A 13,825-nucleotide genomic window follows, 5' to 3' on the forward strand; every position below is an offset into this window, starting at 1 on the left:
AACTCCAATTTACTGCTTATTGATAGTAAGGTAGTTGGGGATTTGTTTCAAAATTTGAAACTTTTTTTGTTTTTGTTTACAAACATTTATAAAAGGAAGTCATGGTGAATACATGCATTTAAAAGAATTGCAAAAACAATATAAACTGTATGAAAACATCAAAATCCATATAAACCTGTCCTTAACATTATAATGCAGTGCCATCTTTGTGACTACAATCATACAATATATTTATATGCAAATGTTCAAATATTGTCATTTTATGGTGTGAAATTAAATGTTTTAAATAAGACAAACAGAATACCAGTGCATAAGAATCCTTTATTCATTCAACTTAATCTATATGCATATGGTTCTTTACCACAGGTTTCATCAGAAAAAAAAGAAAAGAAAAGAGGAAAAAAATAACCCTCTACAAAATTTGATATAGCCTCTCTTTGTCTTTACATATTCTGTTCACTCAACACACAGCAAGCAGTGACATCTAGAGAACATGAGCAGCTCTGAACCCCGTCTAATAGTTGGAGGTTCTAATAGTCAAGTGCTTAAAAGACCCACTAAGTTCTCAGCAATTCCAGCAGAAAAAAAAAGATGATTTCTCATTTGCATGTTTATGTATTAATGTCTGATTTTGAAAGGCAGTTCTCAGGCTAGACAAATGATCACAGCTGGTAAGTTGAATACAAACTGAAGTTCACAATAAGAGTAGGGAGAAAAATGTGTGATGTCGTGTAAACAAACAAGCATGAACGTGTTACAATCAGCATATTTTGTGCCTGACAGGAAGAAAAACTGCATATAATCCTCACTTCAGGTTCTTCATTTTTTTTTCTGCTGATAGCATTGCTAAGGTTTATTCCAAGATTTAAATCATGAAGATTGAAGTATAAGGGTGTCACAGATATGATGAAGGGGGGGCAGGACGTCTCTACAGCTGGCTGACTGCTACCTCAGGACCCCCCGAAATACATCACTGCAACCCATAACCACTTTCTGGACAATAATGGAGTATCGGCACTGAACTATAAAAAAGAACTGATCTAAAGCTCTTTAAATGCTGATAGGAGACACGTATGCTGAAGTTACAGGAGTCTGTTGTTCCATTAAGTCTCTTCTGTAAGAGACGCTGGAGAACTGTGGGACTGATCTATAATACTGAATCACTGCTGCTATTGAACTTCCTGCTGGTCACTGAACATCTGGAGAGGGTCTCGTTCAACTGGGGCTTGAAAGGAGGGAAGCTGCTATTGCGGGATATAATGAAACCGAAGCAAATGGGAGGAATAAGGCAGAAGAAAGTGACGGGAGTGAAGGGTGAACTTCAGTGTTTACTTGGTGTGAACCATAGAGGTGCTGAACAGAAGCTTCTGCTTTTTCTTTTTCTTCTTCCCCCCTTTCTCATCTACAAAGAAAAGAAAGGGAATGTGTAACAAACGTTCTGGAAATCACTTTCAATCCGCTTTCATTTTTCCTTCGTTTCAGAGCGAGCTAGTTAAGGGGAGTTTCATTTGAATGAATCCGCTGGTTCAAAGAAAAGATTTACTGATTCATTTGAAAGATCTCTGTCCAGAAGTCCCTGTGTGGTATTTTATGCACTTTTGTGGTTTAACAAATGTTTTATTAGAAGTATTTTTAAGTAAACTGGCGTGACACTGCTTTAAAAAAGTAAATTAAGCAAAAGTGAGTGTAAAGACACCTTAAAATAAACTGTAACCTAACCTCTTTTTGAACAGTAGTGTATATAAGCATTTTTCTCACCAGGGATGGGTAAAGCCTGTGCTGGGCGTTGATGTCCACTGTCCAGCTGAGACAAAGCCTGCTCGAAGGCCTGACTGAAGGAGTTTTGGAAACTGGGTACTGGGACCCGATCCGAGCCGTCACTCTCTCCATCACTGTCTGCCATAGGAGGAGCCAGGAACATGTCTGCTATGGAGGAAAACACACGTCACTACAAAACTACGCTAATAAGAGTTAGTGAGCCAACAAGAAACAAGTGTATCAGTCAGGTCAAGTGTTGACAGGAGGCTCACCTTTCTTTGGGGTGCTTTTAGGCCCGGCATCCACACGGGCTTTCCCATCTTTCAGCATCTACACCAGAGAGGATCATCAGTATGGGACAATTTGACACTCACAATGGCATTATTTTTTTTACTATATTCAAATTTCGTTTTAATTTCATTTTAGTGCAGATTTTCCCACAAAATGAACACAATGTGATGGCTTCGAAATTGACTTTTGTTGTTATAAACATGAAAGAAAGTGCTTTAGGCAAACCTGAGCGAAGGACATGCAGTGAGAGTCCTCTTCCACACTGGCGACACTCAAAGACGGACTGTGCTCACTCAGATTAGGGAACATCACTCCATCTGAAATAAATATGGGAAATAAGCACAAAAGGCAAAGGCACTGAAGGCCAGGGCAAGAGAGAGAGAGTGAGTGTTACCTGATAAAGGGCTGGTGCTCAGAGGGGACGGGGGTCCCAGCAGGAACTCTGGGATCTGCATCCCTGAGCCACTCTGAGGAGGAGATCCAAACGCAGGAAAATGCTGGAGGTTCTCCAGCCCAATGTGCACCTCTGGATCTGAACACCACACCAAGACATTCAATTATCATCACACCCTGACAAACCAACTACATCATCTAAATTGAGTTCAAAAATCTGACATTGTGTAATTAAAAAAAAAAAAAAAAAAAAGTTTCTTCAGAAACACAATAAGCAATGGGGAATTAAATCCTCACATTTCCCCTGTTTCCTGTTTTCCTCTATCTCAATCCTCTTCTCCCTTCTCTTTTCATCCCTTGCTTTCTTCTGTCTCAGGCGCTTCCGTTTCTCCAAGTCATCTGCAAGACAGACAAAATCGTTTGTAGAACTCGCAAAAACGATTACATGATAAATCACTATTTATTTTTCCCCAAACTTGAATAGCAAAACATTGAATCATGACATATGTAGGATAATAGTTTCCCATTTCCACTATGTAAACATGGTTTTCACAGAAAGTGCAGTTTTCCATCAAAATAAAAGCAAGATGGTTTAACTCTTGCAAGTTCAGAAATTAAGACATGATGGGTATGGTATGTATTTTACTTGACTTATTTAATATTTCTTTATCACTTACATTTATCTTATAGTGGAGCTGTATTACTGTATTGTATTTAGCATGCATGTACCTGCGAAGCTGTCCAGGGTCTCTTTAGAGAGAACGGGTGGCTGAAGATTAAGCTCACACAGGCTGAACTCACACGTGAGGGGCAGGTGAGAGAGGTAACGATGCCGACGGCGAATATCCTACAAATGAGCTCTGTGTTAATTACTTCATCAATAGTAGGCATTACTTAAATCCTGATCCTTTGAGAGGAACATTAATTCACTCTAGTAAAAGATTATTTTTACACACAAAAATACATTTTTTAGAGTTGTTTTTCTGAGTGACACACACAAAACTAAAGACTCATAACTCCAAAACTATAGCAAGGAGAGTCAAAAGATAGAACGCTTTTTAAAGTTTTAGAAAATATACATTACATTAGGATATTCTCATGCTGAGAAACTGGTGAGAAAAGACAAAATATATATTTTTGATTTTGCATATCTTTCTTATGCATGTGAGCTGCATCTGGATCAAATTTTGTGGTCAAAGTGCAAACACTTTGTGAGGAATATCTCGTGACCAATGCAATGGATTATGTTGTGTTTGGGCTCTTTGTAATCGTGAGACTCTGCTGTCAATAAAGATGATTTTCCACAATTCATGCATGTTTCATGGAGTTATGAGCTAAAACGTCACATCAATGCATCACATAAATGCATCTACAGACTTCATTGGATGTGCGCCTGCGTATGTGTTAGAAGTCCATGAGGAATATCTTTAGATCTGAGTGACGGATTATAGTGAATTTGGGCTTTTTTTAATTGTAATAATCTGCTGTAAATAATGATGTGCCATTTTCCACAATTTATTCATGCTTCATTGAGTTACAAGTGAAAACGCAACATCAGTGATCCATCTATATACAAGGCTCTGTGTGCGCCTGTGCAGGTTCGTGTGTGACAAATAACTTTGCACTACTTAGGAGTTAATCAAATTGGCTACATTCATTGTACACTTCAGACTCTAAACTTTCAAATGACACCTATTTTGAGTTGATCTAGGTAGTAGCTTTGAAAAATATGATTCATTTTTTCACAGCTAGGTGGTGCCCAATTACTCAGCAATAGTTGCATTAAAAAGCCTATTTTATGTTGTTCCATTCAGTGGTTGCTTAGTAATTTTTTTTTGTACCGGGTTGAAGGGGTTAATGCCAGGATGTTAACTGGGCACTGAGGTCATCTGAAAATGTGTGACAGTACTGTCATAAATGTGAGAGACTGTGTGTACCTCAGAGACCGTTTGTCCATCAATCTCCACTACGGTAGCGGTGATCGACTGAGGGCTGTTCTCCAGGCTCCCGTACTCTCTCAGCAGACAGCGCACGTTCACCGGGTGCAGAAACATCTGCTGACCATCCTCAGCTACAGAGAGAAATAACAGTCATATTTACTCTCCATTGCTTACACATAGTTAGTGTTACAATATAACTGGAAAAGAGGTTTAAAGCCTCAAATAGACTAACACACACCTTGATAGAAGTAGTAATATGGGCCATGCTGAGCAGTCTGACTGGTCTGAGGGGTCTCTTCTACAGGTTTGTCCTCCAGAGCCCCTTCAGGCATCTCCTCAGCCACCTCAGGAACACTCGGAGTGGTCATCTCTTCCACTGGCTCCTCATGAGCCTCCTGTAGCTCATCATCAAAAGCTGAGGCATACTGCAGGATGGGCTGTGGTGGGACACACTACATTAAGTCCAATGATGCACACTGATATTTGGTCAATATTCAGGTTCCATTTTAAGTGTCTAACTACTATATACTAGCATGTAAACGAATCAGTTGATACAATGCACTTATTGTGTGCTTACATGTTTTACATTGTACCTTTACCAGAAAAAAATACCTACAGGTAATAACAGCTGTAATTCTGTAAAATCTATAAATACACTCTAACCTTACCCGTATCTCACCTCAATAGCAGCAAAAGTGTTTTGGTTTGCACTTTATTTTACAGTATGTGCATTTACCTAAGAAAGTACTGGGTAATACTGTAAATACATTGGTTAAGGTTAGGTTTAGGGGCAGGTTCAAGTTTAGTACCTAGTTATTATCCAGCTATCGCAATTACTAATACATGGGGAACAGGACTGTAAAATTAAGTTTGCAATACAACATGAACACAATAAGCACATTGTACCTAAAAATTATTTTTAGCAGTTTAACGCAGTATACACCGGACACGAGCGGCGCAGCAAAAGCAAATGGGTCATTCCGTGTCAACTCAACCAGAGGTCCCTGGCTAATTTTTGTTTTATTTTTATCTTTTTTTTCCTGGTGAAAGAAATACATAAACAAAGAAGAAAGGCAAAATAATATCTGTCATGATTGTATATTTCCTGAGTAATCCACTATTTTGTAGAGGGGGGCCAAAATGACAATTTTCACCTGAGATTTGAAGCCAAATTACAGGGAGGTAGAGAGATAGCAGCATCATTAGTTAAATCTTTTTACGTTTGCAATCTTTGTTGCATTTTATGCCAACAGTGACAGTTCAAAAACTTTTTATATCTACGACATTTAATATTTTGGCTTTCATCATCATTGATGTTCATCTTTCTTCAGAAAAAATATTATCAAAATCAAAAATTTGAGACGGAGAAGTTCCTGAAAATTGGATGATTTGACATAGAATGACCAAAATAGAACCCATTATAATCAGTAATGCTGTCTACACTGGATGCAGCGCTTTGTCTCGTCCAGTGTAGACAGTCTTAAGCGGTTGCGGCACAGGTTTAGGAAGAGAAATAAAAGATTCCAAGTGGAGTTCAGTGGAATAATTCTTGAACAGATCACACCGTTTATTGTCTATCATATTGCTAGAGCTGAATTAGAAGCCATAAACTTGCAACACAGCACTTGACTAAGACTTTATTTTTCTATGCTGTGTAAAAACAATGAATGACAAAATTCGCAAGCACAGTGGATGAGGACTACTTGTCAAACAGCCTTTTTAATCAACAAGGATGAAATAAATTAAGCAAAAGTGAGTGTAAAGACATTTATAATGTTTTATTTTGTGTTTATGTTTAATTTTATTTAAAAAATGTTATGCATCTGGCAGACGCTTTTATCCAAAGCAACTGACATTGCATTTCAAGTTAAACATTTACATTCTTATCAGTTGCAAGCGCCAACGCTCTACTGTTTGAGCTACAGGAAAGCTTATAATCTGAAGCCCAGAGCCTGTGGGGCAGCAGAGCAGGGTCCTAAAAGGAAGGAGCACAGTTTCTACTGACCTTGGAGTTAGTGAGGTTCTTGACCACAATCACCTCTGGAGAGAAGTGCTCTGACAGAGATAGTTTCCTCATGTCCGCCATATCAACAGAACCGCCATCCTTACGGCGAGACTTCAAAAGACCCTCTTCCCGCTCCTGTTCATTCAGAGATGAAATGTGAGGGTTACATGTTAGAGTGCAGTGTTTGGAGAGTGACAAAATCTAACAATTTTCAATAATGTAAAATAGCTCAACACTTTTCAAAGTCATGGAGCTGTTTAGCCTTTTTAAATGTCACCATGTATTTACTCAGTTTCATAAAAGCATGAAGCATTAATGTTTTATAATAATAAATGACATATTGCAAGTTATTGTCTCCGTAAATGGCTTTAATGTAGTTTAAGATATTTTTAAGTAACTTACAGCAATTTTATTTTTATTTATGCATTTGGCAGATGCTTTTATCCACAGGGACTTTTCAAAGTGTAAAAAATAAATCATGTAGCTTTTCCCTTTATCATTTTTTCAGGTATTTAATGTCACATTGTATGTTTTCAGTTTTATAAAACCGTTTTTAAACATTATATAGTTGGTTGCATGTAAACCTTCAAGTTTGCTGCCATCAACCTAAATCTCATCGTTTTTCTGAAATAAATTATACCAGAAATTGCATAACCTGAGTTGTACAACTCATGTTTTTGTCCCCTTAAATAGCTTCAATGTCAACATCTAAACTAGTTGAGTAACTTACTAGTTGAGTATACAAACTACTTTTGAAAACAGCAGTGTGACTTGTTTAACTAGTTTTGAGTTTCAAAGCAGCTTGTCCAACCCAACATTCATATGCCGGTGTGAATGCATGTGTACCTGCAGCTGCAGTAAGGCGCTCTGTATGAAACAGGCCTGTGGGTTGTCCTTCTCCTGGCTGAGCTGGGATTGGAGAGCCATCCTCTCTTCAGCCAGCAAACCCAAAACCTGGTGCTGAGACGCCAGCAGCAGCTTAGAGTATGCGCGCAAATGCACATCTGCAGAAAAAGTGTCAAATAAGACATACTCAAGTGATCACCACAAAAATCTCATGCAAGCAGCAGAATGCCTCACCTTCAAAATGAATGGGCTCCTCCACTTTAACCCACTGAGAGCTGGGAAGAGCCACCAGCGATCCCTTCTCTCTCCGCATCAGACGCATAGTGATGCTGTTACCAGACACATACTGACGGGTCTCCATTGCAACCACACTGAAAGTTGACCAGATGGGTTTTATTGACAACGAGACATTACAATTAGTTCACTCTAAGTAAATATGTACACTACTGGTCAAAAGCTTGGCATGATTAATTTGTTATCTTAAATGAATCTCTTATGCTCAGCAAAGCTGCATTTATTTGATCATTAAAGGTGCAGTAATCGATTTCTGATACGCGCTTTTAAAAAAATAGGGAATATTTGCTAGATGTCTGTTCTGTGTGTGCTGAAAAAAAATATTGTGTTTGTACCTAGTCCTAGCTGTGTGAATAGGAGAAAAACAAAACATGGATCGTACCTATTAGACCAAACACCATAACACTCTTGTATCAACTCAGGATGAGGGAGAAGAGAGTGTGAGCGAAGGGGACATTTGTAGAAAGAGAGATGGCTGAGATATAACCAAAGAGGGAAAGGTCAGAGGAATATAATTGGAATTCCAATCAGGCAAGACCTAGGACCTGCTTTAATATTGTAGAAGCTTTCCAGCGCTAGAGAGACATTAGAGAGTGGGAAGGCCTGAAAATGGATGCAGAGTTTACTTTTGTTTCTGCTTGATACATGGGTAACACTGATATTTGCTTTGTTTAACAGAACCAAGATAAGCTGTTGTTAAATCGCAGTGGATTCATCCATACTTACGAGAACTTTTTTAAAGTGGTTTGTGGTTGCCTGTGATGCACAGCATCAGCATGTTTGTTATATTCGGGTGAGCAATGAAGGGAGGGATGTGTTTGTTTGGGTGTCGATTTCAAATATTAACAGTGTTTCTCAGAAATCGCTTACCGCACCTTCAACCAAAACAAAACAAGCATTATAAACTGCCAATTTCAGTATGAACCTCTTGAGATCAGCGCTGTGCACGGCCTCATAGCAAATGGGGCACTTGGACCAACTCTTCTCACTCAGAGAGAGGTAGTGCAACATGCATGGCCAACAGTAGATGTGGCCGCAGCGCGTGATGTGGGCCGCCACAGGGGGATACAGGCAGATCGGACAAGACGGCACCTCGTGACTGTAGATGCGCTGTGTGGAAAGAGAACAAATCATGAGCAACATTTGAAGAAACTACACTGACAGCATATACAAGGAAGAGTAAAGTCTGAACTGACCACTTGCTGCACGCAGTCCCAGTCCACCAAAGTGTCCGGATCAGTGAAGTGTGCTTGATAGTCCTGATCGTCAATCACCACAAACTGGCAACTTGTCGAGAAAAGGAAAATGTGCTTATCAGCTAATCATTTTTCTCTTTTGACAACATGAACTGACACAAGTACACTACAACAAATTAAGCAATCACACTGACTGCAAGCTGTTAATCCAGCTAATCCAGTTAATCCAAAAACAACTATATATGAAAAAAATAAAAATAATTCTGACCCTTTGTCTGAAATGATCAGTTTTTAAGAGGCGGCTCCTTTAAGGCTTGTCAGTAAACAGCCGCTGTAATGACTGACTAACGTAATTGCTTAGAAAACTGTATCATCAAATGGAAAAAGGTGGAGCAGACCTAAACTGTTTAATTTAACCTTTAAACCAGGGTTCACCAATCTCGGTCCTGGAGGGCCGCTGTCCTGCAGAGTTTAGCTCCAACCCCAATTAAACACACCTGAACCAGCTAATCAAGGTCTCACTAGGCATACTAGAAACTTTCAAACAGGTGTGTTGGAGCTGGTTGGAGCTAAACTCTGCAGGGACAGCGGCCCTCCAGGACCGAGATTGGTGAACCCTGCTTTAAACAGTACACAAGTGTTATTACGGTTAACTAAAACCATTAAGGAACATTTATGTTAACTGAAATAAAATTTAAAGCAATTTAGATTATACTTTCAGTAAATAAATCAGTTAGTTGCCAAGCTATCATTTCTAATTTATATTATCAAAACTAGGGATGCACCGAATATTCGGCCACCGAAAATTTTCGGCCGAAAATGGCCCAAAAGTGCATTTTCGGTTTTCGGCCGAAAGACTTTTATCACCGAAACAATACGGCTGAAATGTTGTGATGACGCAAACAGCAGACACCGCGACCTGCACGTGCTTGTCTGAAGCAACATTACATATCTGCGGTGTGGACGTATTAAATATATCTAAGAGTGACCCACGGACAGCGATTTTCAAAACACAGACATCCCAAGTCTTCCGGAAGTTCCGGGAGTCTCCCGCGTATTGATACCGGCTCCCTAATGCCCGCAAATTAGTTTAAATCTCCCGGAATCGCGAGCGAGCATGAGCGCGCATACGTAGCGCGCGCGGCAGAGAGAGGGAGCGAGAGACCTTTGCGTGTGTGTGCAGAGCAGCCGTCATTTCTCAGAGGTTTACCTGAGCTGTTTATGGTTTTTGCAACTCACGTCCATGAGCATATAACTGCAGATATTATTTTGGGCTATGGCAGTATTGACCTAAATGCACTTTGTTTTTATGAGAGAACATTTCATTTTTAAACCTTTCTCCAGGCCAGTAGGCTTTTACATTATTATTTAATGTACACATGAGTGGGGTCAAGTTAAACATTTAATTTTATACTTTGCAAATGCTAAATAAATATTTGCATAAAACTTTAATGGATTTATTCTTTGAAACTTTAATATTAATTTATGCAATTGCAATGCCTTGATTTTAGTAAACTTAGTACACAGTCATAGCCATAAATGCAATGGTACTAACAATAATTGGCATAATTTCTTTCGGTGTTTCGGTTTTCGGCCTTGGTTTCCTCTTTTTCGGTTTTTGGTTTCGGCCAAGAATTTTCATTTCGGTGCATCCCTAATCAAAACTAAAAACTAAGCTAAAATTGAAAATAACCAAACTAAAACTGTAGTTAAAAATAATTAAATAAAAATTCTAAATATAAAAAAAATAATATAATCCAACTACATCAAAGGGGTCATGACATGGATTTTTTATTTTATTTTAATATTTTCCTTCAGGTTTAATATTAATAAAGTTTTTGTTGCACAAAAAACAACTATATATGTAAAAAAAACAATTATTTTCAACCTTCATTCTGACCCTTTGTCTGAAATGATCAGTTTTTAAGAGGCGGCTCCTTTAAGGCTTGTCAGTAAACAGCCACTGCTATGACTGACTAGCGTAATTGCTTAGAAAACAGTATCATCACCCACTCGCTATTACATGCAAGTTTGTGTTTTGAAAATATTATACATATAAAACCGTCATTCACAGACAAAGCGTTATAAAATAATTTACTATGGTGAGATGATCTATAACCATTGTCGATGTCTTGCTCTAGAGGCAGTCATAAGCAAATGTTTTTGCATGTCAAGTCAAGTCAAGTTTATTTATATAGCGCTTTTCACAACACAGGTTGTATCAAAGCAGCATGTGTGACATCACAAATCTCACAATATCAAAACGAGCAGTTTTTGGAGCTTAAAAAAAAAAAGGATGTTGTAATGGTATATGGATCTCTTATAGGTCAAAAGCTCAAGGTGAATTTGATTTCTCACGTCATGACCCCTTTAATAAATTATATAATAGTACAATAATGATACTAATATAACAACGTGGTACACTAAATATTATTGCATGTGATTTAATACCAATTGATATAAAAATATGCAACATTCTGCTGTACTCACTTGGCCTGTAGGAAAAGCTCCTTGTTGAAGGGCTTGTGTTTGTGACCCCACTTGTTGCGGCGACCCCAGCAGGAATGGCCATCTCCTCCGGAGCCAAAATGGCCTCCACGTGGCTCAAACGTAAAGTTGAGCAGGTGGTTCAGACTTATCTTTTTGGGTCCAGCGAACTGAGCCGGGCTAAACTCTGCCCGGCGGTTCTCTGCTACCTAATGAGAACCCAAAAGTTATTCCACATAACTACAGGTCTATTTGTTTACTTTGTGTTATTTTCTAGTAGTTCATTAATCAGCATGATAACTGCAAACCAGCATGTAAACATGCAATAAGGAAGCATAAAAACAGCCCTTAATGAAAGCACAAATGAATCACGATCCAAAGGCTTATTGTAACACACCTCTTCTCTTCTGCCACCACCAGCGAGGCCATACTGTCGCCCCACTCCGCCACCTCTCTGAGGGGGTCTCTTGTCAAAATTCTTGCTTTTCTGTGGCTGGGAGCGACGTGGGCCTGGACAGCTCTCGGCTTTGGCAAAAGTAGGCTCGCGCTTGCGGCTATAGCGCTTTGAGCCCCCATTATTCTTACCATCTAAAAGAACAGAAAAAAGGAGGATAAAACGTCAAAATACATGAATATTACTCCAACCATAACATAAGACAAGGGGGTGCCTCCACCAACTTCAGGGAAAATATAGCAGTTTCTTGATTGCAAAATTGACAATTTGATACGTGTCGTCCCTCTGCAAGCTGAAATTAGATATATGGGCCTTTTGTAAAATGAAATATTTTTGACAACATTAAATTTCACACAGGCCTTGGCTAATCAATTCAGTCACACACTGCACTTTAAAGTGTTTCGGAGAACCACATGATAAGAGCAGGGGGTGTAAACACACATCGCTTATCATCTGGCAGCAGAGATCGCTGTCCCATACGCTTCACAAGCCCACAACAAAACATTGTCATACTCATAACTAAAACATAGACAACACGGTTTAAGTTATCTACAGTGATTTGGTTCTGATATGCTGGAAGGCAATACAGCACTGAAGCTTTTCGTCTGGTCACATGGCAGACTGCTGACAAGAATAGATCCTGACCATGATCCTCATGCATCTGATCTGCTACTAAGAGGAGTAGCAGACACAATAAACCTAAATATGTTTCTCCTTGGGGGAATACTAAAAACTTCTCCTTGGGGGAATGCAGTTAAAAATGTTGGGTTAGTTTAGTGGAATTCAGTTTTGATATTGTTTTATCTATATAAGAGAGTGACAAACACCACCCATTTTGTGTTATTAGAACATTAGTTTATATTAGGTGGACTGTGGATATATATACAGATGGACACCAGTCTAATTGACAATCACAGAAAAAGCAGTCTGATCAAGTTTGGAAAAGGTTGAAATAGTATCCCATAAAAGGTTCAGAGTTCCACATTTGTCCAAGAATTTACAGCTTTCAGTCCATGTGTTTATGTAATTTATTGTGGTGTCCAGTGCATAGATCCATTCCACCTCACATGTTCTGATAACACGGGTAGTGACTGCCACTCATCTATATAGATAAATAAACAGTTATCAATAGTTTTGATTCAAAACTACTAGCCTAACATTTCTCTAAAACAAACTGAATTCCCATAAATGTATATAACACTGTTCATTAAATATATTTATAATTTTAGTATTTATATAATATTTAATATAGTCTATCATACTGGTCCATCTAGTTTACTATGGATTTATTTGATGTTGATACAAATATGAATGTACACCAAAAAAGTAAAACATACCTGAAAAACAATTCTAGTGGACCTACTGCCTCTTAATGAATAACAGTTCATTTCTGACACGTTAAATGCTAAGCTTTATTGATTTGTATGAGTTTCTCCACTGTTTATTCGAGAAACGGGCCAATCGCTAGCCGTGGCTACGTCATCTCGGCAGACACAAACAAAACCATGCCGCAAGTCCCAAACATATAAATACTTTCCCTCGAAGCAGACAAGCGTGTGTTTGTGTGTATAAGACGCTGATCCTGTACCTGTTTTGGCTTTAGAGTCAGTAGGAGTCGAGCCTGTAGAGCTAGAACGGGGCGGGATCTTCGTGTTGCTGCTGCTGCTGTTGTTTGCGTTTGGGTTTTTCTCCATTTTGAGGCCGAACTCCGGGGAGAGAGCGTCGGAGCTCTTTAGCATTAAACGGGGAGAACAACGGGTTGTTGTGAACGCGGGTCAGGCGACGAAGGCCCTTATTCATTTCTTTCAAACGCGGAGACTCCATTACGGCGACATCTTGACCACAGACAAACCGAGAAAAATAGAGACACAATCCAAATGTCTCAGTAAAAAAAAAAGCTGTGCGCTAACACAAAAAAACAAGTGCCCAAAAAGCGGGGCCTCGCCCCTTGAAAAGCGCAGTTTTCCTTGGCGTGGGAATTGTTGCGCCCCACAAGGCGTTAGCCGCTCTCCGAAAGAGGAAAACGGATGAATAAATGGGTTTTAACCCAAATTTTACTTCAGCTAAACAAAGTCAGACATATGGCGACGGGTCGCCAAACGGGAACCGTAAACACCCGGATGAGGGTTATAAGCCTCACAGGGGTTACGAAGTGCGCATG

At 39.1% G+C, this 13,825-nt stretch overlaps 1 protein-coding gene across 2 annotated transcripts; it reads right to left on the reverse strand.

Moving 5' to 3' along the window:
• Positions 1–301: 301 nt before the first annotated feature.
• Positions 302–13,772, reverse strand: rnf10 (ring finger protein 10). Of its 2 annotated transcripts, none has more exons than XM_081349959.1 (17): positions 13,253–13,772; positions 11,608–11,798; positions 11,214–11,419; positions 8,724–8,814; positions 8,453–8,637; positions 7,468–7,604; positions 7,234–7,391; positions 6,388–6,522; positions 4,621–4,819; positions 4,380–4,513; positions 3,172–3,289; positions 2,740–2,841; positions 2,444–2,581; positions 2,275–2,366; positions 2,031–2,088; positions 1,759–1,923; positions 302–1,402 (listed from the first exon to the last, which is right to left on the reverse strand). In XM_081349959.1, the coding sequence occupies exons 1-17, from the start codon at positions 13,401–13,403 to the stop codon at positions 1,329–1,331; spliced, it is 2,334 nt and encodes a 777-aa protein (XP_081206085.1). In that variant the 5' UTR covers positions 13,404–13,772; the 3' UTR covers positions 302–1,328. The 2 variants fall into 2 exon arrangements, with proteins under 2 accessions (XP_081206085.1, XP_081206084.1); XM_081349958.1 differs by having other exon boundaries at positions 1,759–1,926.
• Positions 13,773–13,825: the final 53 nt, after the last annotated feature.

The sequence above is a fragment of the Scardinius erythrophthalmus genome, assembly GCF_964197995.2.
Source record: "Scardinius erythrophthalmus genome assembly, chromosome: 20".
In the NCBI taxonomy this organism is placed as follows: Eukaryota; Metazoa; Chordata; class Actinopteri; order Cypriniformes; family Leuciscidae; genus Scardinius; species Scardinius erythrophthalmus.

Excerpts from the sequence above, each read along its gene's own strand:
- rnf10 (XM_081349958.1), bottom strand. The coding sequence starts at position 13,403 with ATGCTAAAGAGCTCCGACGCTCTCTCCCCGGAGTTCGGCCTCAAAATG. Across the intron at positions 2,842-3,171 it reads GACCCTGGACAGCTTCGCAG|ATGACTTGGAGAAACGGAAG; the intron begins GTACATGCATGC and ends TCTGTCTTGCAG. Across the intron at positions 2,089-2,274 it reads ACTGCATGTCCTTCGCTCAG|ATGCTGAAAGATGGGAAAGC; the intron begins GTTTGCCTAAAG and ends TCTCTGGTGTAG.